The 27,668-nt window shown below is 36.9% G+C and overlaps 4 protein-coding genes across 4 annotated transcripts; 2 read left to right on the top strand and 2 right to left on the bottom strand.

Annotated features, from left to right (window-relative positions):
- Positions 1-9,849: 9,849 nt before the first annotated feature.
- Positions 9,850-11,737, bottom strand: LOC135226892 (nipped-B-like protein B). Its single transcript, XM_064266582.1, has one exon. It carries the CDS (start codon positions 11,511-11,513, stop codon positions 10,458-10,460), a length of 1,056 nt encoding a protein of 351 aa, XP_064122652.1. The 5' UTR covers positions 11,514-11,737; the 3' UTR covers positions 9,850-10,457.
- Positions 11,732-12,820, top strand: LOC135226713 (uncharacterized). Its single transcript, XM_064266420.1, has one exon. It carries the CDS (start codon positions 11,732-11,734, stop codon positions 12,818-12,820), a length of 1,089 nt encoding a protein of 362 aa, XP_064122490.1.
- Positions 12,821-13,909: 1,089 nt separating this feature from the next.
- On the top strand, positions 13,910-15,511 carry LOC135226714 (arginine-glutamic acid dipeptide repeats protein-like). Its single transcript, XM_064266421.1, has one exon. The coding sequence runs from the start codon at positions 13,910-13,912 to the stop codon at positions 15,509-15,511; it is 1,602 nt and encodes a 533-aa protein (XP_064122491.1).
- A 10,588-nt stretch (positions 15,512-26,099) lies between these two features.
- On the bottom strand, positions 26,100-26,800 carry LOC135226715 (uncharacterized). The gene is made up of 2 exons (XM_064266422.1): positions 26,510-26,800; positions 26,100-26,414 (listed from the first exon to the last, which is right to left on the bottom strand). The coding sequence occupies exons 1-2, from the start codon at positions 26,798-26,800 to the stop codon at positions 26,100-26,102; spliced, it is 606 nt and encodes a 201-aa protein (XP_064122492.1).
- Between the last annotated feature and the right edge of the window lie 868 nt (positions 26,801-27,668).

Below are 27,668 nucleotides of genomic sequence, written 5' to 3' on the forward strand. Positions count from 1 at the left end.
GTGCCAAAAATAACATTTAACTTTGACATCCGTGAAGTGCACTCTAATATATGTTCTGTAAAGGTAAGGGGAATATTTTAAGTATCTCATCAAGGTGTGGTTTTCAAAATAAAAGCAAGAGTTCCAGATATTTCAAAACTGCATAGCAATCGTACTTCGTTGAGCAATGACTTTGCAGGTTCGTCGATATCGTTTTCAGGTGCTCAGTGAATTGCAGGTACTAATATTTTCATTTAGAAGTTTGAATGACTCAGTTGAAAACGGAAGTAGGTCGAAAAATGGGATTATAATAGCTGGTTAACAGTGTGTATGATATTCCTTTTAACTGTGTCATTACAAGGGATGATCTACATCTCTCATATGTACGAATAATGCATTCGATATTTGCCCAGTTCTCACAGAATATTGGTGCTGTTTGAGACGTTGTGAAAGAGATTTACCGGTTTGTCCGCAATAAACTTTATCACATTTTTTGAAGGAATTTCATATATGCAGCCTGGAAGATCTTTAGGAGAATTTTTCATTACTAAACTCTTGACATTAATATTACTGAAAAAAAATTTATGTTAAAAAGCTTTAAAATTCTAGGAATTTCTAAAAACCTTTCATCATAGGGTAATTTTAGAATGTTATGCTTACTAAGTTCAAGTTAGTCAGTTAAATAAAATGTTTTCAAGCTCTTTTCCCTGCCACATCTACAAAAGTCCTTGGGTATTTAAGTTTCAAGGCAATATCATAAATAGTGATTGGAGTAGTAATGGACAAAAGGAGGCAATGTTGGTTGATTTCCGAAAGACTGAAAAGGTGAAATTTCTATCATTTCTATGGACAGTTACATCAAGAAAATTCAAATTACAATTTCTTTCTTTCTCTAAAGTAGATTTTATAGAAGGGACTAAATTATTGAGATTATTAAGGAATTCCTGGAGATTTTCGTGACCTGGCCAAATACAGAAAATATCCACATACCTAAACAATATAACTTTTTTGGGGCAAAATTTTTAGTAAGAGTTTTGTCTCAAAAAATTCCCTGTAAATATTGCTAAGGACAGGAGGTAAGGGATTACCCATAGCCATGCCAAACTTCTGTACAAAAAATTCCCCATTAAAACAAAATTTACTATCTTTTGATACATAACCTTATGACTATGAGGTTTGTGACAAAAGTCTTCCGAATGTTTGATGTGACTGGGAGAAAAAAGTGCCTAAAAAAGGAGAAAGGAGCCAGCTAACCATTCATGCGCCGGAGCTTTCGATTACAAAATTTCTAAATGGTTAGCTGGCCTCCTTTCTCCTTTTTAGGCACTTTTTCTCCCAGTCACATCAAACATTCGGAAGACTTTTGTCACAAATTCAGAGAAGCACATATACCACTTCACAACATAAACAACTTTTAAGCCTTGACGTAGACTCCCTATTCACAAAAGTACCAGTACAGGACGTTCTTGCAGTTTTTAAGGGAAAAATATCCCCCTTATTCAGATCATTTCCCTTTGGCACTTGACAAAATAATAAAGTTAGTTGAATTATGTGCATCTAATAACGTATTTTCATTCGGGGAATCATTCTACAAGCAAAAATTTCGGGTGTAGTATGGGTAGTCCTTTAAGTCCTATTTTTATTTTAGCCAATCTGTACATGGAATACTTTGAAACTACAGTAATAAATGCAATAAAACCCAAAAACATGCTGTGATGAGATACGTGGATGACATACTAACATTTTGGGATAATAAGTGGGGTAAATTTTAATGAATTCCTCTCAAAATTAAACGCATTAGTGCCCAGCATCAATTTAAAGTTGAATGGGAAACAGACAACAAAATTCCTTTTCTTGATGTTTTAATAATCAGAGACACGACAGAATACAAATTTACCATATACAGAAAACCAACGTTCTCACTTTCATATATTCACTACTTTAGCTATCATGACAATACTATCAAGATAGGTCTAGCTAGCAACCCTATTCTTAAGAGCCTTACGAATTGTTCCCCAGATTTCCTGAAAAAGAATTTGAACTAATTCGCAAGCAACTTTCATCTTTAAAGTATCCTGACCATATAATTGAGAAAAGCAATTCAAAAAGCAAACGTCAATTTTCTACCGACCCCCTAAAGACAAGACCAGAGACACACCTAACAATAAAATAAAAAATTCCCCACCTGGAGACGATTAAGAGAGTAACTCACACCCTTGGGAAATCCAACCCTTTTGCTATTTACTACCCAACCCAAATACCTTAGCCAAATCCCTGATTAACGTCCAATAAAAGACATCGCCCAAAGACTCTGGGGTATATGAGATCCCATGCCAGGACTGTGACCAATCTTACATCGGATTTACAGGTAAATCACTTCCCCAGAGTATTAATACAACACAAACGGTCAGTTAGGTATGGACAACAGAACTCGGCTATTTTCAACCATATAAATGAACATAACCATAGAATAAACTGGAATATGTCACGTGTAATTTATAGCAGCAACTGCCGGTACAAGAGTCAAAATGATGGAATCGGCCTTAATAAAAGAGAAGCAGGTAATGAACATCTCAAAAAGGGAATTGGACATCGGACATCGTCGACGCAGTGTTCATTCAACCAACGCTTAAGAAGATTAAAGGAAGATTATCAGCGGGGGTGACCTAAATTGGCTTACTTGTGGACGAATCTCTTGGTATAAATACCACCTTTTCTGTAAACTTTTTCTCATTCTATACCTAAGAGAGAGACAGCAGTCTCTGAAATATAGTACTTTTCTCTCTACATTTTGGTGTTTTTATGGGCTCCTTTTTGTTTATTAGATGGAATTCTGTTGTTACAGAACACTTTTACCAGTCATATATATCATATATATATATATATATATATATATATGATATATATATATATATATATATATATATATATATATATTATATATATAGATATCAAAGATGTCTGCCATTATACCTGAGGAGGAAGAGATTTTTTGCTTTTCACGCAAAATTAATTTCTCTCGGACTATTTCATTTTTCTAGTTATTCTAATTGTGGGAGGGGTTTGCATGTTCACAGAATATAGGAATTATATTAGAAATGTATATTATATATATGTATATATATATATATGATATATATATATGCATATGATATATATATATAGTGTATCTATATATATATATATATATATATATATATATATATATATATATATATATATGTATGTATATATATATATATATATAGATATATATATTATATATATATATATATATATATATATATATATATATATATATATATATATATATATATATATATATATATATATATATATATATATATATATATATATATATATTTATATATATATATATATATATATATATATATATATATATATATATATATATATATATATATATATATATATATATATATATATATATATATATATATGCATATATATATATATATATATATGCATATATATATATATATATATATATATATATATATATACGATATATATATTATTATTCTGGCCACATCTTAATATTAAAATTTCAATTTTTTCTTCTATGTTCCTACGCGCTTTGCGTATCACGAGTCCACAATATCTGGACCAAGAAATAGAATACATAAAAAAGATAGGAAAACGATCTCTGCTACCCACCTCATTTAATTGATTTATGTTATCAAAAAGCTCACAAAAAGTTTTATAATGTTGCAATAATGAAAAAGAAATGCCGAAAAATGTACTTAGCTTACCTTATTTTTCGTGTGGATTTGAAACCATAAAATCAATATTTAAATCGTTTAATGTTAATGTAGTGTTCTCTAATACATACCATTAAAGATATGCTAATTAAGAATACTCCTGTAACAAATAACAACATCATTTACAAAATTCCTTGTAAGGATTGCCCATCGTTTTACGTTGGTCAGTCAAGTAAAAATTTATGTGTACGGATTAAGCAGCATATGTATTCAGTTAGAACAGCCATACTTCAATGCACTGTTTATCCATCTGAGTGAAAAATCTCATTGTATTAATTGGGGTGATACCTCGGTAATTGCTAGATCTAATGATTATGTTTCAAGAAATTTACTGGAATCGGCAATTATACAAATCACTAATAAAAACAATCTAATCTTAGTCTGGGAATGTACCTTTTGACCCATATATTTGTAAGATGTTTATGAAGGACCTTAAAGTAAATGAACAACTAATAAATTAGTCCCACATGTATATAGTTATTATTTCTTTCTCTCTCTCTCTCTCTCTCTCGCTCTCTCTCTCTCTCTCTCTCTGTTCGATATCGATATTTTCTCTCCCTCTTTCTCTTGCTCGATATATATATATTTATATTTTCTTTCGTCTTTCCATTAATAATAATTTTTTGGAAAAATTTGTGTAAAAATTCATGATATTAAATTGTATATGCTCCGTGTTTTTTCAAACTGTACTGTTTTCTGGGAAAATCACTTGTTTACTGAGTGTATCCTTCAAGGTGTGGCTTCCCATCAGGCAGCTCCTCACTTCTGTAGTGATGAAAATGAAAATCGCCCTATTGCTTGCTAATTTTTGTAGTGTCAGTTTGTATATTAAGCTTTCTTTTGAATATGTTGTTCTCTGTAAAATCAGTTTGCCTCAGTAAAGGGTCCGAACAGGACCGAAAGTACTTGGCTATCTCGCTTTTTCATTTTTTCCTTCGTGGCAAAAAACCTTTATCTATACATAGCATCACGTTTTATATTCTTCGTGATCAAGTTATTCATATATATATATATATATATATATATATATATATATATATATATATATATACATATATATTTATATATATATATATATATATGTGTGGTGTGTGGTGTGTGCGTGTGTGTGTGTGTTTGTGTGTGTGATATGTCACATATCTCTAAGTACAGTATATGGTGTTTCATATATATATATATATATATATATATATATATATATATATATATATATATATGTATATATATATCGATATATATGTATTATGTATACATATAAATAGTATATATATATATATATATGTGTGTGTGTGTGTGTGTGTGTGTGTGTCAATTAGTCCAAAGGAGAGAAGAATATACTAATAGTTCGATAATTTCGCTTCCCACCAGGCCTCTTCAAGAGCTTTATTTTAACTAAACAGATTTAGTGTATGCATAAAGATCATTAACATTTTTCTCAAAGGTAAAATACAATTAACAGAACAGTTGTCAAAGTACAAAATAGGTCGTTTAGATCATAAACAAATTATCAAATTAGTCATTCAGAAAAGTTAAAGGAGAGAACTTCTCAACTATTTGGTGATTGGTCATTTAAACTTTTCTCTGAATTTGTACTGTTGGGAAACAATATGAATGATAAAGGGTCCATTTATATATGCCCCGACTGTTACTGAAGTTCTTTTGTTTGCTAAAACATATATATGCAAGCTGTCCTCAACAAATTTCTTGCAATCATACTTTTCCCTTGAATGATATATCTGCTTTGTTCCAAAGGATAGGACAGCCACAATTTGGCACATGTAAATTAACAGCACTGTTTTGGGGAATTTGTCCTCGATGTTTGGAAATTAATTCTCTTATCAATATCTTTTCCGGTTTGTCCCAGTTTTAGATCTGCTTGAACTCTAATATATTGGAAACTTAAATAAATGTTTTTTCCATACCTGTTTCAGACATTTTGAAATTAATTAGACTTGTGTAACAGATACAGGTTTTGCTTTTAGCAATAGGTATTATAAGCAGAGATTTGGAATGCAAATGAGCAAATGTTTGTCTCTAGTACTGTCCAACATATGCATGGAATTTTATGACACTCGAATTGCCTGCAGCATATTGCCAGATGATGTTCATTGGCTTAGATACGCAGGTGACACTTTTCCTGTTTGGAATGTAAACCACGACACAGATAAATTTCTATCTGATCTTAACTCCTTAGTACCATCAGTAGAGTTCACCAGGGAGAAAGGAAGAAATAACTCCATAAAATATTTTAGACACTAATGTGAACAGATAACTGTTAAGTACAAGGCTTTGAGATTTCACTTTTTAAGAGCACTTAGACTAGCTAGCCCTGAGTACTTAGAAGAGGAGATTAGTATTATCACCAGATTTGGCATGAAAAACAACTTTCGATCAAGGAAATAGAGGAATGTTTATTCTTAGCTAAACAAACTTATTATAGAACAAACACCAAAAAGGAATATGATATGAGTAATACTCTGGTTTTCCCTTCCCACCCTTCATTCAGGAATATTGTTTATCCTTTGAGATTATTCAACTTCAAAGTGGTATTTCCTTGCTCCAAAACAATGGGAAAGACAGTTATTCACAACAGCCCCAAACAAGGTGTGGTTTACAAATACCTTGTGAATGTGGCAAATTCTATCTAGGACAAACCGGAAGAGATATTGATAAGAGAATTAATTTCCCAGCATCGATATTGTATAAGGACAAATTCCCCAAACAGTGCTGTTAATTTACATGTGCAAAATTGTGGCTGTCCTATCTTTTGGAACAAAGCAGAGATATTATTCAAGGGAAAAGATTCGATTGCAAGAAATTTGTTAGAGACAGCTTGCATATATATCTGTTTTAGCAAACAAAAGAACTTCAGTAACAGTCGGGGCATATATAAATTGGACCCTTTATTCCTTCATATTGTTTCTCAACAGTACAAATTCAGAGAAAAGCTTAAATGACCGATCACCAGTATTGAATAGTTCTCTCTTTCCAACTTTTTTTTAATGACTAATTTGACCATTTGTTTATGATCTAAACCAGGGATGTCCAACCTGCGGCCCACGGGCCGCATTGTGGCCCACTCAATGTTTGGATGCGGCCCACTATCGACTCTCATTAAAAAAAAAAAGTTTTAGCAAATTTATCATGTAGTGAGTACCAACTTGAACTGATCGAGCTGCAAAGTCGGGAAGGTTTAAAAACTTTCCATAGAGAGCACACACTTCCTTTATTTTATAAGAAATTGCATTCTCTCAATGAATTCAATCAAATTATAAATTATCTAGAAAATTATTGTGTATGTGGGGAAGTACATACTCTTGCGAGCAGTTTTTCCAGCATGAAAAACATTAAACTGCAGAAGAAATAGTTGACTGACAGACATTTAGCAAACATTCTTAGAATTAAGAATACATCCTTCGATGCAAATATTGAAAACATTATGGCTGGAAGACAAAGTCAAAAGTCTCATTGAATTAATATTGGTTAATTAAATTTAATGGGTTATTTTCTATGTATAGCTACATATAAAAATTACAATATTTACAACGTTGTAATGAAGTGTGTTCACATGGTTTTGTTTTATATTGTCATTTTTCATTAAATTCTGGAAGACAAAGTCAAAAGTCTCATTGAATTAATATTGATTAATTAAATTTAATGGGTTATTTTCTATGTATTGCTACATATAAACATTAAATATTTACAATGTTGTAATAAAGTGCATTCACATGGTTTTGTTTTATATTGTCATTTTTCATTAAATTCTGGAAGACAAAGTCAAAAGTCTCATTGAATTAATATTGGTTAATTAAATTTAATGTTTTTTCTATGTATAGCTACATATAAACGTTTAATTACAATAATTACAAAGTTGTAATAAAGTGTATTCACATGGTTTTGTTTTATATTGTCATTTTTCATTAAATTCTGGAAGACAAAGTCAAAAGTCTCATTGAATTAATATTGGTTAATTAAATTTAATGTTTTTGCTATGTATAGCTACATATAAACATCACAATAATTACAATGTTGTAATAAAGTGTATTCACATGGTTTTGTTTTATATTGTCATTTTTCATTAAATTCTGGAAGACTAAGTCAAAAGTCTCATTGAATTAATATTGGTTAATTAAATTTAATGGGTTTTTTTTCTATGTATAGCTACATATAAACATTACAATATTTACAATGTTGTAATATTCATGGTTTTGTTTTATATTGTCATTTTTCATTAAAATGTATTCAGAATTTCTGGGGTTTTGCGGCCCAGTTAAATATTTAAGTTTGCAATGCGGCCCATCAAATTAAAAGGTTGGACATCCCTGATCTAAACAATCTATTTTGTACTTCGACAACTGTTCTGTTAATTGTATTTTACCTTTGAGAAAATGTTAATGATTTTTATGTATACACTTATCTCTTTGTTTAGTTAAAATAAAGTTCTTGAAGAGGCCTGGTGGAAGGCGAAATTATCGAACTATTAGTCTTTTTTTTTTTTTTTCTCTTCTCCCCTATGGACGACATTGACATATATTCCGGTTTATGAAGCTTATATTGTATATATATATGCTGAATATGGATCTATACATACATACACCCACATATATATGTATATTGCCATTGTGTGTGTATGTATGTATCCATATTTGTATATGCATACATTCATACATACATATAATATACATAGCCTATACATGTATATATATATGTTATATATATATATATATATATATATATATATATATATATAATATATATATAGAAAAAAGATACATTATATATTAAATAAATATAATTTTATATATATAATTAATATACATATATATATATTTAGATTCTATATATATATATATATATATATATATAAGTATATGTAATAAATAATATAATATATATATATCATATATATCTATATATATATTATAGTACGTATATAATATCTATATATATACTATATATGTATATATCTTATATATATATATATATACTATAATATATACGTATTCATGATATATATATATATATATATCTCTATCTCTATTATATAATATTCTACTATACGTATATGGGTCTATATCTATATCTATATCTACGTCTATATACTATCTAGATATATAATATACTATATATAATATATATAGTATTATATACATATTTATCATAAACTTCATAAAATCCCAAAATAAAAACACTATTTGAACATAGCAACATATATTTTCGAGCACTTCCTTCAGTGCTCCTGATCAAATAGTTTTATGGGCATTTTATCTTCATACTGTACTGTTGTAATACATTAAAAGACATACATACGTATATATTATAGATATATATATATATATAATAATATATATTATACATAATATAATATATGAGAATATACATTATTCATACTTATATATTATATAAAGTATATTACACATACACACAGACATATATACAGTGTGTGTGTATATATATATATTAATATATATATATTATATATATATATATATATATATATTATATATATATATATATACACCATATACACACACTGTATGTATATATGTGTGTATGTGTAATATACTTTATATATATATATATATATATATATATTATATATATATATATATATATATATATAAGTATGAATAATGTATATATATATATATATATATATATATATATATATATATATTGGATATACGTATGTATGTCTTTTAATGTATTACAACAGTACAGTATGAAGGTAAATGCCCATAAAACTATATATATATATATATATATATATATATATCTATATATTAGTAATATATATATATATATAATATAAATACATATATATATAAATATATATATATATATATATATATATATATATATATATATATATATATATATATATATAGTTTTATGGGCATTTTATCTTCATACTGTACTGTGTAATACATTAAAAGACATACATGCATGCAAATCACTCCCACAATTAGAATAACCAGAAAAATGGAATAATCAAAAGAGAAAATTAATTTGGCGTAAAAAGCGAAAAATCTCTTCCTCCTCAGGTATAATGGCAGACAACTTTGATACTGCGTCGCCAGAGTGGAAGTCTTCCGGTCTCTCGACGGCACGAAGACGTCTTCAGCATCGTTTCATTCCTTCGGATGAAAGATCGGAATGTTGGATTCTTTTAGCCTCACCCGAAGAGGCTCCGGGATTCTCGGAAAAGATGTCACGTAGTCCGCGTCTGTTTTTAAAACTAGGCCATCGCCAAGCACATATCAGAGGCCTAGTTATCATGACAATGTGTACTAATAATAACAATGTTTTAAATGAATTTATCTGGACAGCTCTACTCCCGGCAGTAGAGCTTGTATTATCTTCTTACTTAGAAAACCCTGAACTAGAAGAGGTTGGCGGCCAGGTGGCGGAAAAGCTGACTAGACAGGACGTTCTAGCAAAACTCCAGTCCCACCTGGCTTTACTGTCTGAATCAGAACAAGCTGGCAGGAAACCAGCGGAAGAACGAGCCACCTCAAAGGACGAAGACAATGATCATGTTGCAAAGAGGGATACTCTGACTCTGACTTCTGAGGAGCTGGACGAGTCGCAGCCTCCAAGTGCCATGCTCAACGCCGTCGGGCGAAAGGTCGGAGGCATCACACGAATGGTCAGGAAAGAATGGCGCCGAAGGGAGGCGCCCTTCGACAGACAACGTTATCTCCCTGAACGTCGAGTGGATGGAACTCTGAAAGGTAAGTCTCCAAGTGTTCCTACTCCTTCTTCCTCGGCTTTTATTCTTCCTCCTCCTCCTGAATCTCCCTCCCTTTCAAACCCTCCTCTTTCCTCAACCCTTCCTCTTTCCTCAACCCTTCCTCTTTCCTCATCCCTTCCTCTTTCCTCAACCCTTCCACTTTCCTCAACCCTTCCTCTTTCCTCAACCCTTCCTCTTTCCTCATCCCTTCCTCTTTCCTCAACCCTTCCTCTTTCCTCATCCCTTCCTCTTTCCTCAACCCTTCCACTTTCCTCAACCCTTCCTCTTTCCTCATCCCTTCCTCTTTCCTCATCCCTTCCTCTTTCCTCAACCCATCCTCTTTCCTCATCCCTTCCTCTTTCCTCAACCCTTCCTCTTTCCTCATCCCTTCCACTTTCCTCAACCCTTCCACTTTCCTCAACCCTTCCTCTTTCCTCAACCCTTCCTCTTTCCTCAACCCTTCCACTTTCCTCAACCCTTCCTCTTTCCTCATCCCTTCCACTTTCCTCAACCCTTCCTCTTTCCTCAACCCTTCCTCTTTCCTCAACCCTTCCTCTTTCCTCATCCCTTCCACTTTCCTCAACCCTTCCTCTTTCCTCATCCCTTCCACTTTCCTCAACCCTTCCTCTTTCCTCAACCCTTCCTCTTTCCTCAACCCTTCCTCTTTCCTCATCCCTTCCTCTTTCCTCATCCCTTCCACTTTCCTCAACCCTTCCTCTTTCCTCATCCCTTCCTCTTTCCTCATCCCTTCCTCTTTCCTCAACCCTTCCTCTTTCCTCAACCACTCCACTTTCCTCAACCCTTCCACTTTCCTCAACCCCTCCTATTTCCTCAACCCCTCCCGTCTCTCCCATGGCTGAGGAAGACTTGGACGGATACATGGAGCAATTAGAAGACGAATACGACAGCTTAGAAAAGCTCATTGCAGAACTAGACGAGTCAGAAACTGCAGGAGGCAACAAGATCAATGGCATCCGTCGGAGGATATTGAAAATTAGAGATATCCTCAGGAAGATCATTCGCCACAGGAAGGCGCCCCCCTGTGACACACGGCATCTCGTTCCCTACTCAGTCTGGCCTGGACTCTCTGGAGGACCTCGAGTGGACGGCCCTCAAAGAGGTAAGTCTCCAAGTGTTTCTCCTCCTTCTTCATCGGTTTCTCATCTTCCTCCTCCTACTCCTCCTCTAGGATCTCCTTCCCTTTCCATTCCCCCACCTTCCCCAACCTCTCCTACTCATGAACCCCCTTAAACCCCAACCTCCTATTCATGAATCCCCTTCCCCCAACCTCTCCATACTCCTCAATCCTCTTTCTCTTTCCCAACTCCCCTACCCTCCCCAACCTCTCCTACTCCTCAAGCCTCTTCTCTTTCCCACTCCCCTACCTTCCCCAGACCTTCTCCTACTCCTCATCCTCTTCTCACTCGACGCCCTACCTTCCCCAACCTCTCCCACTCCTCAATCCTCTTCTCTTTCCACTCCCCTACCTTCCCCAACCTCTCCTACTCCTCAATCCTCTTCTCTTTCCACTCCCCTACCTTCCCCAACCTCTCCCACTCCTCAATCCTCTTCTCTTTCCACTCCCCCTACCTTAACCCCAACTTCTCTACTCCCTCTAATCTCATTTCTTTTCCACTCCCCTACCTCCCCACCTCTCTACTCTCATCCCTCTTCTCTTTTCCCCATCCCCTACCTTCCCCAACCTCTCCCCACTCCTCAATCTCACGGTCCCTCATTCTCCCCAACCTTCCTTTCCCCTCTCTTCTACTCGCCCAATGTTCCACCCACTCCCTCTCCCCATCCCGTCTCTCCCATGACCGAGGAAGACTTGGACGGATACATGGAGCAATTAGAACACGAATACGACAGCCTGGAAAAGCTCATTGCAGAACTGGACGAGTCAGAAACTGCAGGAGGCATCAAGATCAATGGCATCCGTCGGAGGATATTAAAAATTAGAGATATCCTCAGGAAGATCATTCGCCACAGGAAGGCGCCCCCCTGTGACACACGGCATCTCGTTCCCTACTCAGTCTGGCCTGGACTCTCTGCAGCACCTCGAGTGGACGGCCCTCAAAGAGGTAAGTCTCCAAGTGTTTCTCCTCCTTCTTCATCGGTTTCTCATCTTCCTCCTCCTACTCCTCCTCTACGATCTTCTTTCCTTTCCATTCCCCCACCTTCCCCAACCTCTCCTATTCATGAATCCCCTTCCCCAATTCCTCTCCTATTCATGAATCCCCTTCCCCATCCTCTCCTATTCATAATTCCCCTTTCCCCATCCTCTCCTATTCAATGTCCCCTTCCCCATTCCTTCTCCTATTCATGAATTCCCCTTCCCCATCCTCTCCTACTCACCCTTGAAATCCCCTTTCCCATTCCTCTAACCACCTTCATGAAATACCCCTCCCTTCCCCATCCTCTCCTATCATTGAATACCCTTCCCCATCCTCTCCTAGTTCATGAATCCCCTTCCCCATGTTCTTCCTATTCATGAATCCCCCTTCCCCCATCCCTCTCCTATTCAAGAATACCCTTTCCCCAACCTTCTTCCTATTCATGAATACCCTTCCCCATCCTCTCCTATTCATGAATACCCTTCCCCATCTCTCCGTTCCCCTGAATACCCTTCCCCATCCTCTCCTATTCATGAATACCTTCCCATACCTCTCCTATTCATGAATACCCTTCCCCATCCTCTCCTATTCATGAATACCCTTCCCCATCCTCTCCTATTCATGAATACCCTTCCCCATCCTCTCCTATTCATGAATACCCTTCCCCAACCTCTCCTATTCATGATAACCCTTCCCCAACCTCTCCTATTCATGAATCCCCTTCCCCCATACTCTTCTATCATGAATCCCCTTCCCCATCCTTTCCTACTCATGAATACCCTTCCCCATCCTCTCCTACTCATGAACCCCCTTCCCCATCCTCTCCTATTCATGAATACCCTTCCCCAACCTCTCCTATTCATGAATCCCCTTCCCCATCCTCTCCTATTCATGAATCCCCTTCCCCATACTCTCCTATTCATGAATCCCCTTCCCCATCCTTTCCTACTCATGAATACCCTTCCCCATCCTCTCCTACTCATGAACCCCCTTCCCCATCCTCTCCTATTCATGAATACCCTTCCCCAACCTCTCCTATTCATGAATCCCCTTCCCCAACCTCTCCTATTCATGAATACCCTTCCCCAACCTCTCCTATTCATGAATCCCCTTCCCCAACCTCTCCTATTCATGAATCCCCTTCCCCAACCTCTCCTACTCATGAATCCCCTTCCCTTCCCACTACCCCACCTGCATCCACCTCTCCTTCTCCTGAATTTCCTTCACCTCCTACTTCTTCCGTCTCTCCCTCTCCTCCTCCCAATGCTCCACCCCCTCGCTCTCCCCCTCCTGTCTTCATTATGGCTGAGGAATTAGACCACGAATATGCCAACTTAGACAAGCTTTTCTCAGAGTTAGACGAGAACAAAATCCAAAGCGAAAAGTTCACAGTCATCTACCCAAAAATGCACCAAATAAATCGGCTGACGAGGAACCTGATCTATCGCTGGAAACACAGGAAGCCTGAGGAGGACGCAGCAGCAGCGGCCTCCTCCACCGCTCCCAATGTCGTACGGCCGGGTCTCTCCGAACATCAAAGTCAATCTCCAGGTCTTTCTTCTAGTCCTCCTCCAGTTCTCACTGTGTCACATTCGCCCCCTGATTCTCCTCCTTCTACCACTAACCCTCCTCCTCCCTCTTCTGGTTCTCCTCCTCCTCTCTCCCCTGTTTCTCCTCCTCCTCACTCACCTGTTTCTTCCCCTCCACCTTCCATTGTTTCTTCCCCCAATGCCCCTCCTGTTTCTCCTCCCCCCTCTCCTGTTTCGCCTCCTCTCTCCCCTGCTTCTCCTCCTCTTCCTCTCTCCCCTGTTTCTCCTCCCCATGCTTCCCCTGCTTCTTCCCCTCCTCCCTCCCCTCTACCTCCTTCTCTTCCCCCTTCAGCACCTCTTTTCTCTGATTCTTCTCATTCTTCCCCATTCCTCTCCTCCTCTAACTGGGGTATTAATGAGCTGGAACAAATGGAGGAACTTGAGATGCTTGCCATTCAGAACATCAAAAGGGTTTTCAAGTCATTGAAATATCCAAAAGGATTGCTGAGGGAAAGCAAAACGGAGGGATATCATCCTTCTCTCTTAACTTCTTCCTCTCCACTCTCAGCATCATCTTCTCCTCTCTCAGTATCATCTTCTGTCTCTCATTCTCATGCATCCGCTGATTTGGTCGCCGTTACAGTCGGACAATTAGAGGAGTCTAGAGAAGCTCTTGTCAAAATCGTCAAAGAGATCTTCCAGGTATTACGAATGAAAGGCCAAATAAATCGACTCCTAGGAACGAAGCAGAGAAAGAAGAAGAAGAGGATGAAGGAAAGGCAAAGAAAACGGGAAGAACGCCTGGCCAAAAAACAAGGTGCTGATGTTGAGCAACCTGAACCAAACGCTTATCCTGGATATGGACAAGGTTGGGAACAGCAAGGATACCAAGGACCCCCAGTGGGTCCAGGATATAGACCAGGCATGGGCCCGCAAATGCCTGGGCCTCATATGTGGCAGGGCGATCCTCAAAGATACCCTGGCCCTCCACAAATAGGACCTGATGGGCGAAGATACCCTGGTCCTCCACAAATGTTGGCCGATGGCCAAAGATACCCTGTTCCTCCACGAATGGGACCTGGTGGTCAACAATATCCTGGAGGTCAACAATATCCTGGAGGTCAACAATACCCTGGAGGTCAACCATACCCTGGTGGTCGACCATACCCTGGTGGTCAACAATACCCTGTTGGCCAACAATACCCTGGAGGTCAACAATATCCTGGAGGTCAACAATACCGTGGTGGTCAACCATACCCTGGTGGTCAACAATACCCTGGAGGTCAACAATACCCTGGAGGTCAACCATATCCTGGTGGCCAACCATATCCTGGTGGCCAAAGACACCTTGGTCCTCCAGCTCCCAGATGGTAAAGGCGGTAGGTACTTCCCGTGTCTTCCCAAAAGGCCCCTCCCCCCTTCCCCATCCTGCCTCCTCTTCTTATTCTTCTTCCCTCTTTCTCCCTTTCCCTCCAACCAACTCACATTCAACTTCTACTGTATAGAAAACTATTAAGACAAAGTCAAATAAGGACAGTCTCATGTTCCATAGTGGTGTAACCTGATGTCTCCAAACCTCGAATGTACGGCTCACCAAGAGGTAACACTTCTCAGCCTAAGTAAGTTAGGTTCGGTTAAGTCTCCTAGTGTTTCATTTCCTTCTCAACTTAGGTTAGTTTAGGTTAAGTTAGGTTAGGTTAACTTAGCTTTTAGGTTAGGTTAGGTTAGGTTAGGTTTTAGGTTAGTTTAGGTTAGGTTATAGGTTAGGTTAGGATAGTTTAGGTTAGGTTAGGATAGTTTAGTTTACGTTAGGATAGTTTAGGTTAGGTTAGGTTAGGATAGGAAAGGATAGGTTAGGCTAGTTTAGATTAGGTTAGGATAAGATAGTTTAGGTTAGATTAGGATAGTTTAGGTTAGGTTAGTTTAGTTTAGGTTGGATTAGGTTAGGATAGTTTAGATTAGGATAGTTTAGGTTAAGTTAGGATACTTTTGTTTAAATTAGGTTAGATTAGGATAGAATAGTTTAGTTTAGGTTAGGTTAGGATAGTTTAGGATAGGATAGTTTAGTTTAGGTTAGGTTAGGATATTTTATGATTTAAGGATAGGTTTAAGTTTAGTTTTAGGGGTTTTAGGATTTAGGTTTTTGGCTTTAGGTTAGGATTTAGGTTTTAGGTTGGATAGGAGTTTAGTTTAGATTAGGGTTAGGAATAGGGTTTAGGTTAGGATTTAGATTAGTTTTAGGTTAGGATAGTTTTAGGTAGGAATAGGATAGTTTAGGTTAGGTTTAAGATAAGTTTAGGTTAGGATAAGTTTTCATGGTTAGGTTAGGATAGGTTAGTTTTAGGTTAGATTAGGTTTTAAGTTAGGATAGGATTTTTAGGTTTAGGTTTGGATATTTAGGTTTAGGTTTAGGTTTAGGTTTATGTTAGGAATAGGATTTAGGTTTAGGTTAGATAGTTTTTAGGTTTAGGAATAGGATCGTTTAGGTTTTATGGATTAGGTTTTACGTTAGGATTTTAGGATAGTTTTAGGTTAGGATGGAATTTATTTTAGGTTTAGGAATCGGTTTAGGTTAGGTTTAGGATTAGTTTAGGTTTGGATAGGATTTAGGTTGTTAGGTTAGGTTATGGTTGGAATAGTTTAGGTTAGGATAGTTTTAGGTTTATGTGGATATTTAGGTTAGATTTAGGATAGGTTTAGTTTAGGTTTAGGAGTTAGGAAATAGTTTAGGTTGATAAGGTTTAGGTTAGGTTTAGGATTTTTAGGTTTAGGTTATGATAGTTTAGGCTAGGATAGGATAGTTGAGGCTAGGAGTGGATAGTTTAGGTTAGGATAGGATAGGTTAGGATAGGATAGTTTAGGTTAGGATAGGATAGTTTAGGTTAGGATAGTTTAGGTTAGGATAGGATAGTTTAGGTTAGGATAGTTTAGGTTAGGTTAGGATAGGATAGTTTAGGTTAGGATAGTTTACGTTAGGATAGGATAGTTTAGATTAGGATAGTTTAGGTTAGGATAGTTTAGGTTAGGATAGGATAGTTGAGGTTAGGATAGTTTAGGTTAGGTTAGGATAGGATAGTTTAGGCTAGTATAGTTTAGGTTAGGTTAGGATAGTTTAGGTTAGGTCAGTTTTAGGTTAGGAGAGTTTTAGGTTAGGATAAGTTTAGGTTTCGGATAGGATAGTTTTAGTTTTAGGTTAGGATAGGATAGTTTTAGGTTCGGATAGTTTATGTTAGGATGAACGGTAATTTTAGGTTTTTATGGTTAGGATTAGTTTAGTTTGGATTTTAAGGGTTAGGATTTAGGTTAGGATAGTTTTAGGTTAGGAATAATTTAGGTTTCGTTTAAGGTTAAGGATAGTTTCGGTTTAGGATTAAAGATAGTTTTAGGTCTAGGATAGGATAGTTTTTAGGTTAGGATAGGTATAGGTTTTTAGGATTCGGATAGGATTTAGGTTAGGATAGGAATAGTTTTAGGTTAGGATAGGTTTATGTTAGGAATTTAGGATTAGTTTTTAGGTTAGGTTAGTTTTTGGTTAGGATAGGAAGGTTTAGGTTTCGGATAGGTTATGGTTAGGTTAGTTTTGTTAGGTTAGGATAAAGGATCGTTTAGGTTAGGATAGTTAGGTTTAGGATTTAGATTTAAGGTTTAGGTTATGATAAGTTTTTAGGTTTTTAGGTTATAGGATAGTTTGGTTAGGATTAGGATAGGTTTACGATCGGATTTAGGTTTTGGTTAGGATAGGATTTTAGGTTTATGTTACGGATAGGATATTTAGGTTTAGGATTATTAGGTTAGGATTAGGATTTACGTTTTAGGTTAGGATAGTTTTAAGGATTAGGATAGGATAGTTTAGGTTAGGATAGGCTAAGTTTAGGTTTCGGTTAGGATTAGGATTAGGTTTAGGGATAAGGATAGTTTTAGGTTTAAGGATAGGATTTAGATTTAGGTAGTTAGGATAGTTTAGGTTAGGATAGGATTAAGTTTTTAGTTTAGGATTTAGGTTTTAGGTTCGGATGGATTTTTTATTTTAGGCTTAGGATAGTTAGGAGGTTAAGGAATGAATAGGTTTAGGTTAGGATTAGGGTTTAAGTTTTTAGGTATAGTTTTAAATGGTTAGGATAGGATAGTTTTAGGTTAGGGTTGGATAGTTTTTAGGTTAGGATAGGATAGTTTAGTTAGGCTAGGTTAGGATCGGATTTAGGTTTAAGGATGAGGATAGTTTAGGTTTAGGATAGTTTAAGGTTAGGATAGGCATTTATTTAGGTTAGGATAGTTTTAGGTTAGGATAGGATTTAGTTTAGGTTAGGATAGGTTTCGGTTAGGGTATTTAGGTTAGGATGTTTTGGTTAGGATTTAGTAATAGGTTTAAGGTTTGATATTGATTTCGGTTAGGTAGGATAGTTTTAGGTTTTAGGTATATTTAAGGTTTTAGGATTTAGGTTTAAGTAGGAATAGATTTGTTAAGGTTAGGATAGTTTAGGTTAGGATAGGATAGTTTAGTTTAGGATAGGTTAGTTTAGGTTAGGATAGTTTAGGTTAGGATAGTTTAGGTTAGGATAGGATAGTTTAGGTTAGGATAGTTTAGGTTAGGATAGGATAGTTTAGGTTAGGATAGTTTAGGTTAGGATAGTTTAGGTTAGGATAGGATAGTTAAGGTTAGGATAGTTTAGGTTAGGATAGTTTAGTATAGTTTAGGTTAGGATAGTTTCGGTTAGGATATGATAGTTTAGGTTAGGATAGTTTCGGTTAGGATAGGATAGTTTAGGTTAGGCTAGTTTAGGATAGTTTAGGTTATGATAGTTTTGGTTAGGTTAGGATAGTTTAGGTTAGGATAGGATAGTTTATTTTAGGATAGTTTAAGGTTAGGATAGTTTAGGTTAGGATAGGATAGTTTAGGTTAGGATAGTTTAGGTTAGGATAGTTTAGGTTAGGTTAGGATAGTTTATGTTAGGATAGTTTAGGTTAGGATAGGATAGTTTAGGTTAGGATAGTTTAGGTTAGGTTAGGATAGTTTAGGTTAGGATAGTTTAGGTTAGGATAGGATAGTTTAGGTTAGGATAGGATAGTTTAGGTTAGGATAGTTTAGGTTAGGATAGGATAGTTTAGGTTAGGATAAGTTTAAGTTAGGATAGTTTAGGTTAGGATAGGATAGTTTAGGTTAGGATAGTTTAGGTTAGGATAGTTTATGTACATAGTTTAGTTAGATAGGAATCAGTTTAGGTTAGGATATTTAGGGTAGGATATGATAGTTTTTTAGGTTAGGATAGTTTTAGGTTAGGATCGGGAGAAAATATAGTTAGGTTAGATAGTTTTAAGTTAGGTTAGGGATAGTTTAGGTTAGGATTAGGATTTTTTTAGTTTTAGGTTCGGATAGATAGTTTAGGCTAGTATAGTTAGGTTAGGTTAGGATAGTTTAGGTTAGGATAGGTAGTTTAGTTTTAGGTTGGATAAGGTTTAGTTTTATAGGATAGTTTTAGTTAGGAGGAAGGTGGTTTAGAATTAGATTAGGATAGTTTAGGGTAGGTTAAGGATAGTTTTAGGTTTAGGATAGGATAGTTTAGGTTTCCTTAGAAAATAGTTTAGGTTAGGATGGATTAAGGTTAGGTTTAGGTTTTAGGCTAGGGATAGATAGTTTAGGCTAGGAATAGTTTAGGGGTTAGGTTAGGATAGGATGGTTTAGAGTTAGGAATAGGAATTTAGTTTTAGGTAGGATAGTTTAGGTTAGGATAGGATAGTTTAGGTTAGGATAGTTTAGGTTAGGATAGGATAGTTTAGGTTAGGTTAGTTTAGGATAGTTTAGGTTAGGATTTAGTTTAGGTTTTTAGGTAGGATAGTTGGTTTAGGATAGGTTAGGTAGGTTAGGATTAGGTTTAGTAGGATAGTTTAGGTATTTAAAGGTTTAGGATAGTTTAGGTTAGGATAGGATGGTTTGGTTAGTTTTTAGGTTAGGATAGAATCGTTTGGGTTTAGGATAGGTTAGGTGGTAGGTTTTAGGATGTTAGTTAGGGAGGTTAGGATAGGATAGGTTTAGTTTTAGGTTAGGATAGTTAGGTTAGGATAGATTTTTAGGTTTAGGTTAGGATAGGTTAGGTTAGGTTAGGAATAGTTTTAAGGGGTTTTAGGGATTTAGGGTTAGGTTTAAGGATAGTTTTTAGGTTAGGATAGTTTGGTTAGGATAGATAGGTTTTAGGTTAGGATAGTTTAGGTTAGGATAGGGGGGGATAGTTTTAAGGGGGGGTATTTAAGTTAGGATAGTTAGGTTTAGGTTTAGGATAGTTTTTAGGTTAGGAAAATAGTTTTAGGTTAGATAGTTAGGTTAGGATAGTTTATTTTTAGGATAGGTTTGGTTAGATAGTTTAGGTTGGAGGATAGTTTCGGTTTAGGCTATTATTTTGATAGTTTAGGTAGTATAGTTTGGTTAGGGATAGGATTGTTTAAGGTTAGGTAGTTTAGGTTATTAGTTTGGCTAGGTTAGGATATGTTTTAGGTTATGGATAGATAGGTTTAGGTAGGATAGTTTAGGTTAGGATAGGTTTGGTTATAGGTTTAGGTTAGGATAGTTTTTAGTTAGGATAGTTTAGTTAGGATAGATAGTTTAGGTTAGGATAGTTTTAGGGTAGGATAGGAAATAGGTTTAGGTTAGATAGTTTAGGTTATAGGATTTTTAGGTTTAGGAGGTTAGGTAGGTTAGATAGGAATAGTTTTAGGTTAAAGAATTAGTTTCGGTTTAGGATAGGTTTGAGGATAGGATAGTTTAGGTTAGGAATAGTTTTTCGGTGGAGTTTAGGTAGGTAGTAGGTTTAGGATTAGGATAGTTTAGTTTAGGTAGGATTAGGATGGTTTTAGGTTGGATGGTTTAGGTTAGAATAGGAATTTAGTTAGGTTTAGGATAGTTTAGGTTAGGGTCGGATTTTTTAGATAGTTTTAGTTTAGGTTTAGGTAGGATAGGTTTAGGTTAGGATAGTTTAGTTTTATTAGATAGGATAGTTTAGTTAGGGTTTAGGATAGTTTTTAGGTTAGGATAGGATAGTTTAGGTTAGGATAGTTTAGGTTAGGATAGGATAGTTTAGGTTAGGAGAGTTTAGGTTAGGATAGGATAATTTAGGGTAGGATAGTTTAGGTTAGGATAGGATAGTTTTAGTTTGGTTATAGGTTAGGATAGTTTAGTTAGGATAGGTTTAGGTTTGGGAGGTTAGGATAGTTTTTAGGTTAGATCGGTAGGTTAGGATAGGATAGTTTAGGTTTAGGATAGTTTAGGTTTAGGTTAGGATAGTTTAGGTTAGGATAGGTTTAGGTTATGGTTGGTAGGATAGGATAGTTTTAGGTTAGGATAGTTTAGGTTAGGATAGATAGTTTAGGTTTATGGATATTTTAGGTTTAGGTTTAGGATAGTTTTTAGGTTAGGATAGATAGTTTTAGGTTAGGATAGTTTAGGTTAGGATAGATAGTTTGGTTAGGAATATTTAGGTTAGGATAGGATAGTTTGGGTTTGGGATAGTTTAGGTTAGATAGATCGTGTTAGGTTAGGAATTAGGTTAGGATAGGATAGTTTAGGTTAGGATAGTTTTAAGTTTTAGGATAGTTTTGGTTAGGAATAGGAATAGTTTAGGTTAGGACAGTTTTAGGTTAGGATAAGATGTTTTAGGTTTAGGATCGTTTAGGTTAGGATAGTTTTTGTTAGGATTTAGGATAGGTTTAGGTTAGGAAAAATAGTTTAGGTTAGGATAGTTTAGGTTAGGATAGGATAGTTAAGGTTAGGATAGTTAAAGTTAGGATAGTTTAGGTTAGGATAGTTTAGTATAGTTTAGGTTAGGATAGTTTCGGTTAGGATATGATAGTTTAGGGTAGGATAGTTTCGGTTAGGATAGGATAGTTTAGGTTAGGATAGTTTAGGTTAGATAGGTTGGTTAGGTTAGGAATATTTTTAGGTTTAGGATAGGATAGGTTTTTTTTCGGAATTATTTAGGTTAGGTTTAGGATCCGTTAGGTTTTAGGATTAGAGTTTAGTTAGGTGTTTAGGTTATGATATTTTAGGTTAGGTTTAGGATAGTTTTAGGCTTAGGATAGGATAGTTTAGGTTAGGTTAGGATAGTTTAGGTTAGGATAGTTTATGTTAGGATAGTTTAGGTTAGGATAGGATAGTTTAGGTTAGGATAGTTTTAGGTGGAAGGATTTAGTTAGGATTAGGATAGTTTAGTTTAGGAATAGTTTATGTTTTAAGGTTTGGATAGGATTAGTTTAGTTAGGATAGTTTAGGTAGGATAGGAATGGTTTTAGGTTAGATAGTTTTAGGTTAGGTTGGAATTGTTTAGGTAGGATAGGATAGTTAGTTAGGATAGGGGGTTTAGTTAGGGGATAGATGTTTTAGGGTAGAATAGGACTATTTTTAGGTTAGGTAGTTTAGGTTAGGATAGGATTTAGTTTTAGGTTTTAGGATAGTTTTAGGTTTAGGATAGAAATAAGTTTAGGTTATTATAGGATAGTAAGGTTTGGATATTTTTTTAGGTTAGGTTAGGATTAAGGTTTAGTTTTATTAGGTTAGGTTAGGCCAGTTTAGGTTAGTTTAGTTTAGTTTAGGATAGTTTAGGTTAGTATAGGATAGTATAGGTTTGGATAGTTTAGGTTAGGTAAGATTAGGATAGTTTAGTTTAGGTTAGGTTAGGATAGTTTAGGTTTGGATAGGATAGTTTAGTTTAGGTTAGGTTAGGAAAGTTTAGGTTAGTTTTTAGATTAGATAGTTTTTATTTTCAGTTAGGATCGGTTAATTAGGATAGTTTTTAGGTTTAATTTAGTTTAGGTTAGGATAGTTTAGGTCAGGATAGTTTAGTTTAGGTTAGGATAGGTTAGGATAGTTTAGTTTAGTCTAGGATAGGTTAGATTAGGTTAGGTTAGTTTAGGTTAGGATAGTTTAAGTTAGGATAGTTTAGTTTAGGTTAGAATAGTTTAGGATAGGTTAGGTTAGTTTAGATTAGGTTTGGATAGTTTTGTTAGTTTAGTTTAGGTTAGATTAGTTTAGGTTAGGTTAGGATAGTTTAGTTTATTTTAGGTTAAATTAGATAGGTTAGTTTAGTTTAGGATAGGTTAGATTTTGTTAGGTTAGGTTAGGATAACTTAGGTTAGGATAGTTTAGGTTAAGTTAGGTTAGGTTAGGATAGTGAAAGTTAGTTTAGTTTAGGTTAGCATAGTTTAGGTTAGGTTAGGATAGGATAGGATAGTTTGGTTTATTTTAGTTTAGGATAGGATAGGATAGTTTGGTTTATTTTAGTTTAAGTTAGGTTAGGTTAGGATAGGATAGTTTAGTTTAGTTTAGTTTAGGATAAGATAGTTTAGGTTGTGTTAGTTTAGGTTAGGTTAGGTTAGGATAGTTTAGTTTAGTTTAGGTATTATTAAAGTTTTAGGTAGGAATAGGATTAGGTATTTAAGGTTTGGATAGTTTAGGTTAGGTTTTTAGGATTTAGTTTTTGGTTAATTAGTTTCGGTTGATTAGTTTAGGTTAGGAATAGGTTTAGGATATTTTAGGTTTAGGTTTAGTTTAGTTTAGGTTTTAGTTTAAGGTTAAGTTTAGGTTTAGGAATTAGGATAGGTTTAGTCTAGGTTAGGATAGTTTAGGTTTGGTTAGGATACTTTAGTTTAGTTTAGATTAAATTAGTATAGTTTAGTTTAGGTTAGGTTAGGATAGGATAGTTTAGGTTAGTTTAGGTTAGGATAGTTTAGTTTTAGGTTAGGATAGGATAGTTTAGTGTATGTTAGGTTAGGTTAGGTTAGTTTAGGTTAAGTTACGTTAGGTTGGTATAGTTTAGGTTAGGATAGTTTAGTTTAGTTTAGTTTAGGTTATATTAGGCTATGTTAGGTTAGTTTAGGTAGGTAGGTAGGTTAGATTAGGTTAGATTTAGAATAGCTTTTAGTTATTCTTGTTAGGTACGGATAGGTTGGTAGGTTTTAGGTTTAGTTTATTTATTTAGTTAAAGTTCGGTTTAGTTTTAGGTTTAGCGTAGCTTGGGGTTTAGTTGGAGTTTTTAGTTTAGTTTGGTTTGGAGATTAGTTTAGTATTCGTTTTAGTTGGTTGGGTTAGTTAGGATAGGTTTAGGTTAGGTTAGTATAATAGGTTAAGTTAGGTAGTTTAAGTTAGCTTAGCTTGTAGGTTTAGTTAGGTTAGGTTTGGTGAGGAGTTAGTTTAGTTTAGGTTTGGGTTAGGTTAGTTTTATAGGTTAGTTAGTCTACGTTTAGTTAGGCTTGTAGTTTTAGATTTCAGGTTCCAGGTTTAGGATTAGGGCATATAGGTTAGCGTTTTAGGCTCAGTTTGGTTAGGTTAGTTTAAGTTTAGGTTAGGGATTAGGTGGGGGCGAGTTTAGTTTAGTTAGTGGTTAAAGGTTCCAGTTAGGGTGTGGCATGTAGTTATGTTAAATAGGTTAGGGCTCGCATATTACCATTAAGGTGTTAGGGTAGTTTTTAGGTTAGGGGGTTGGGGGTTCAGGTTGAGTTATATAGGAGGGTTAAGTTAGGTAAGGGTTAGGTGATTGCTGTGGGTTTAGGCTTTAGGTTAAGGTGGGAGGGTAGTTAGGGTAGGTTAGGTGAGGGCTGGCTAACCTAACCTAACTACCCTCCTACCTAATGTAACCTAACCCCCTCCTAACCTAACCTAACTACCCTCCTACCTAATGTAACCTAACCCAATTCAACCTAAGCTGACTACTTTCCTACCTAACCTAATTACCCTACCACCTAACCTAGCCTAACTACCCTACCACCTAACCTAACCTAACCCAACTCTCACCTAACCTAACGCCTAACTATACCCCTCCCCACCTAACCACTATCCTTAAATGCCCTTCCCTACCTAAGCTCAATCCCCCCCACCTAACCTAAAGAACCTAACTACCTTCCCACCTAATCTAACCTAAACACCCAAACCCTCACCTAACCTAACCTAACTACCCTCTTACCAAACCTAACCTATCTACCGTCCCACCGAACCTAACCTAACCCCCACTTATCCTAACCCAACCTAACCTAACCTAACCTAAGTACCTAAGTAAAGTAGGTTAGGTGGGATGTTAGTTAGCTTGGATTAGGTTAAGTTATATGGGAGGGTAGTTAGGTTAGGCTAGGTGAGTGCTGGCTTAGGTTTGATTAGGTGGGAGGGTAGTTAGGTTAGGTAGGGGTTGGGTTAGGGTAGGTTTGGTGGGAGGGTAGTTAGGTTAGGTTGGGTGGGGTTTATGTGAGGGTAGTTTAATTAGGATAGATGAGGGCTGGGTTAGGTTAGGTGGGGGTTGGGTTAGGTTAGGTGGGGGTTTTAGGTAATGTGGGATGGTGGGTAGGTTACGTTAGGTGAAGGTTTGGTTAGGTCAGGTTAGAATGGAGGGTAGTTAGGTTAGGTTAGGGTTAGGTTAGGTTAGGTGGGAGGGTAGTTAAGTTAAGTTAGGTGAGGGTTGGGTTAGGTTGTGAGGGTATGATAAAGAGGCAGCTAGAAACAGTACTGCCTTTATTACAGGTAAACTCAGGTCATCATTCAGGTGTGGGGGCAGATATGTAGCATGTGACCAACACTGACACAGAAATGGATTTGTTTATGGACATGCTAATTTACATACTAATTTACATAAATATTATTCGTTACAATGGATTCATATATATGAATGATATGTCGGCAGCAAGGCCAAAACGTACTTAATCATATGATGTGAGGTACAATGCAGATAGGAAAACTACATATATAAATTTAGGAAAAAGGTGTTGTCCTTACAAAATACTCCCCCCATCAAGACATTGGTTATGGCAGTGAACATTGGATGATAAAACAGGAATGGGAAGGTCTAATATTAATCTTGGTAGTGTATCGGAGGGTGGAGGTTGCCCTGATTCAGTGACACCAGCTGTTTTGTGGGGCTCTCATTCTTTGTGTCTTCTGGAGGGCCCGGCGGCAAGATTCCACCCCTGGAACGAGTCCTGGAGGGTTTGACTGCTATCTTAGGAGGGTTGCAGTGCCCTTGGTATAGTTTGGGGGCTCAGGGGAAAACAGGTTCTGCGGTGGCACTTTGGGCCAGTTGCCGGGTTCATCTTCAGCAGTATCCTCCTCTGTCAGGAAGGCTGGCTTCATCCTGCCAATGGAGACCCAATCCTCGCAGCCACTGATATGCAGGAGGTAGGCCTTTTCTGAGTGGTGGAGGATGCAGAAAGGACCATGGCATGGGGGCGGTCGGTGTGTGTTGTGGCGCAGACAAAGACGTTTTTGCTTGTGGCTAAGGCCTTGGGCCAAAAATGACCTATCAGAGAAAGTCTTGAGGCAGAGGGCGAATTTCCCGGCAGATTCTCGCAGTATAGTGATCAAGATGTTCTCGATGTTAGTCAAGGGAAGAATTCGCCTAGAACTACCAAGGTTTCCCCGTAGACTTTCTCTGCGGGTGATGTTTCATCGTTGGCCCTTGGGGCGGTGCGGAGGCTGAGGAGGACCCAAGGTAGCTGCATCTCCCAGTTGTCACCGGAGTAGCGTGCCATCAGGGAGGCTGTGGGGTTATAGGTAGTGGTTCTGTGGTGCGAAGTCCCCATTAAGAGAGCCAGGGCAGCCCACAAATCTGACAGAAAGGTGGCCCTGCAGTCCATCATGATGTGGTCAGGCGCTCTAAAATGGATGATCCAGCTGGAGAGAAGGGCTTCCGCGCACATGTTGGTGGTGGCCTCTGTCTTTGGTGTCGCTTCGGGCCATCTGGTGGATCAATCGACTGTGAGGAGGTATCTGTGACCTCCAGATGGAGAAAGAGGCCCTAGGACCTCCAAGTGGATATGACCGAATCTCCACTTGGGCTGGGGAAAACTGCCAATTCCTGACTCAATGTGTCTGCCGATCTTGCTCGTCTGGCATGGGATGAATGTCTGGCCCATTTCTGAGTCCCTTTGGAAGCCACGCCACACGAATTTCTCTGTCAGGAGGCAAGTTGTCCTTCAGCCCAGCGGATGTGAGAGGCTGTGGATGACCCGACGGATGCATACACAGGTCTCCTAGAATGCTGTCCATCTGACGCTGGAAGGTGGCTCCAGCGTTCCCCAGGTTGAAGGGGGAGTAGGAGAAGACATAGGACCTGAACGGTGTGATGATGGCTGTCTTAGGGATGTCCTCAGGGTGGACTGGTATCTCAAAATATGATTTGAAAAGGTCCATTTTTGTAAATAATTTTGCTCCATGAAGGGCCCCCGTCAGGTCCTGCATGTTCGGCAGGGGGTAATGATCGGGAGTAGTCACTAAATTCAGCCGACGGTAATCCCTGCAAGGTCTCCAGGTTCTGTCCGCCTTCTTGGCCATGTGGAGGGGTGATGCCCATGGGCTGGAGGCCTTCCTGCTCCATTTCCATGAGGGCCCTTTTGGCATCTGGCATCTTGGAGGCGGTTCAGCAGTAGCCTGCAGAACTTTGTGTGTGTGGGCGGGAAAGTGGTCGCGATGTGATGGTAGATGCCATGCTTGGTCAGGGTTCCGGCCACCTGACGAAGTTCCGGCTTGAACACGTCGGGGAACTCATGAAGGAGGGCTCCGTATTTG

This window comes from Macrobrachium nipponense, chromosome 15, assembly GCF_015104395.2.
Source record: "Macrobrachium nipponense isolate FS-2020 chromosome 15, ASM1510439v2, whole genome shotgun sequence".
Taxonomy (NCBI): Eukaryota; Metazoa; Arthropoda; class Malacostraca; order Decapoda; family Palaemonidae; genus Macrobrachium; species Macrobrachium nipponense.

Bases quoted from the DNA above. Each gene is read 5' to 3' on its own strand.
- LOC135226892 (XM_064266582.1), bottom strand. From the start codon at position 11,513: ATGATCTTCCTGAGGATATCTCTAATTTTCAATATCCTCCGACGGATG.
- LOC135226713 (XM_064266420.1), top strand. From the start codon at position 11,732: ATGAACCCCCTTAAACCCCAACCTCCTATTCATGAATCCCCTTCCCCC.
- LOC135226714 (XM_064266421.1), top strand. From the start codon at position 13,910: ATGGCTGAGGAATTAGACCACGAATATGCCAACTTAGACAAGCTTTTC.
- LOC135226715 (XM_064266422.1), bottom strand. From the start codon at position 26,800: ATGTGCGCGGAAGCCCTTCTCTCCAGCTGGATCATCCATTTTAGAGCG. The intron at 26,415-26,509 runs GTAGTTCTAGGC...CTCTGCCTCAAG, and splicing joins AAGTCTACGGGGAAACCTTG to ACTTTCTCTGATAGGTCATT.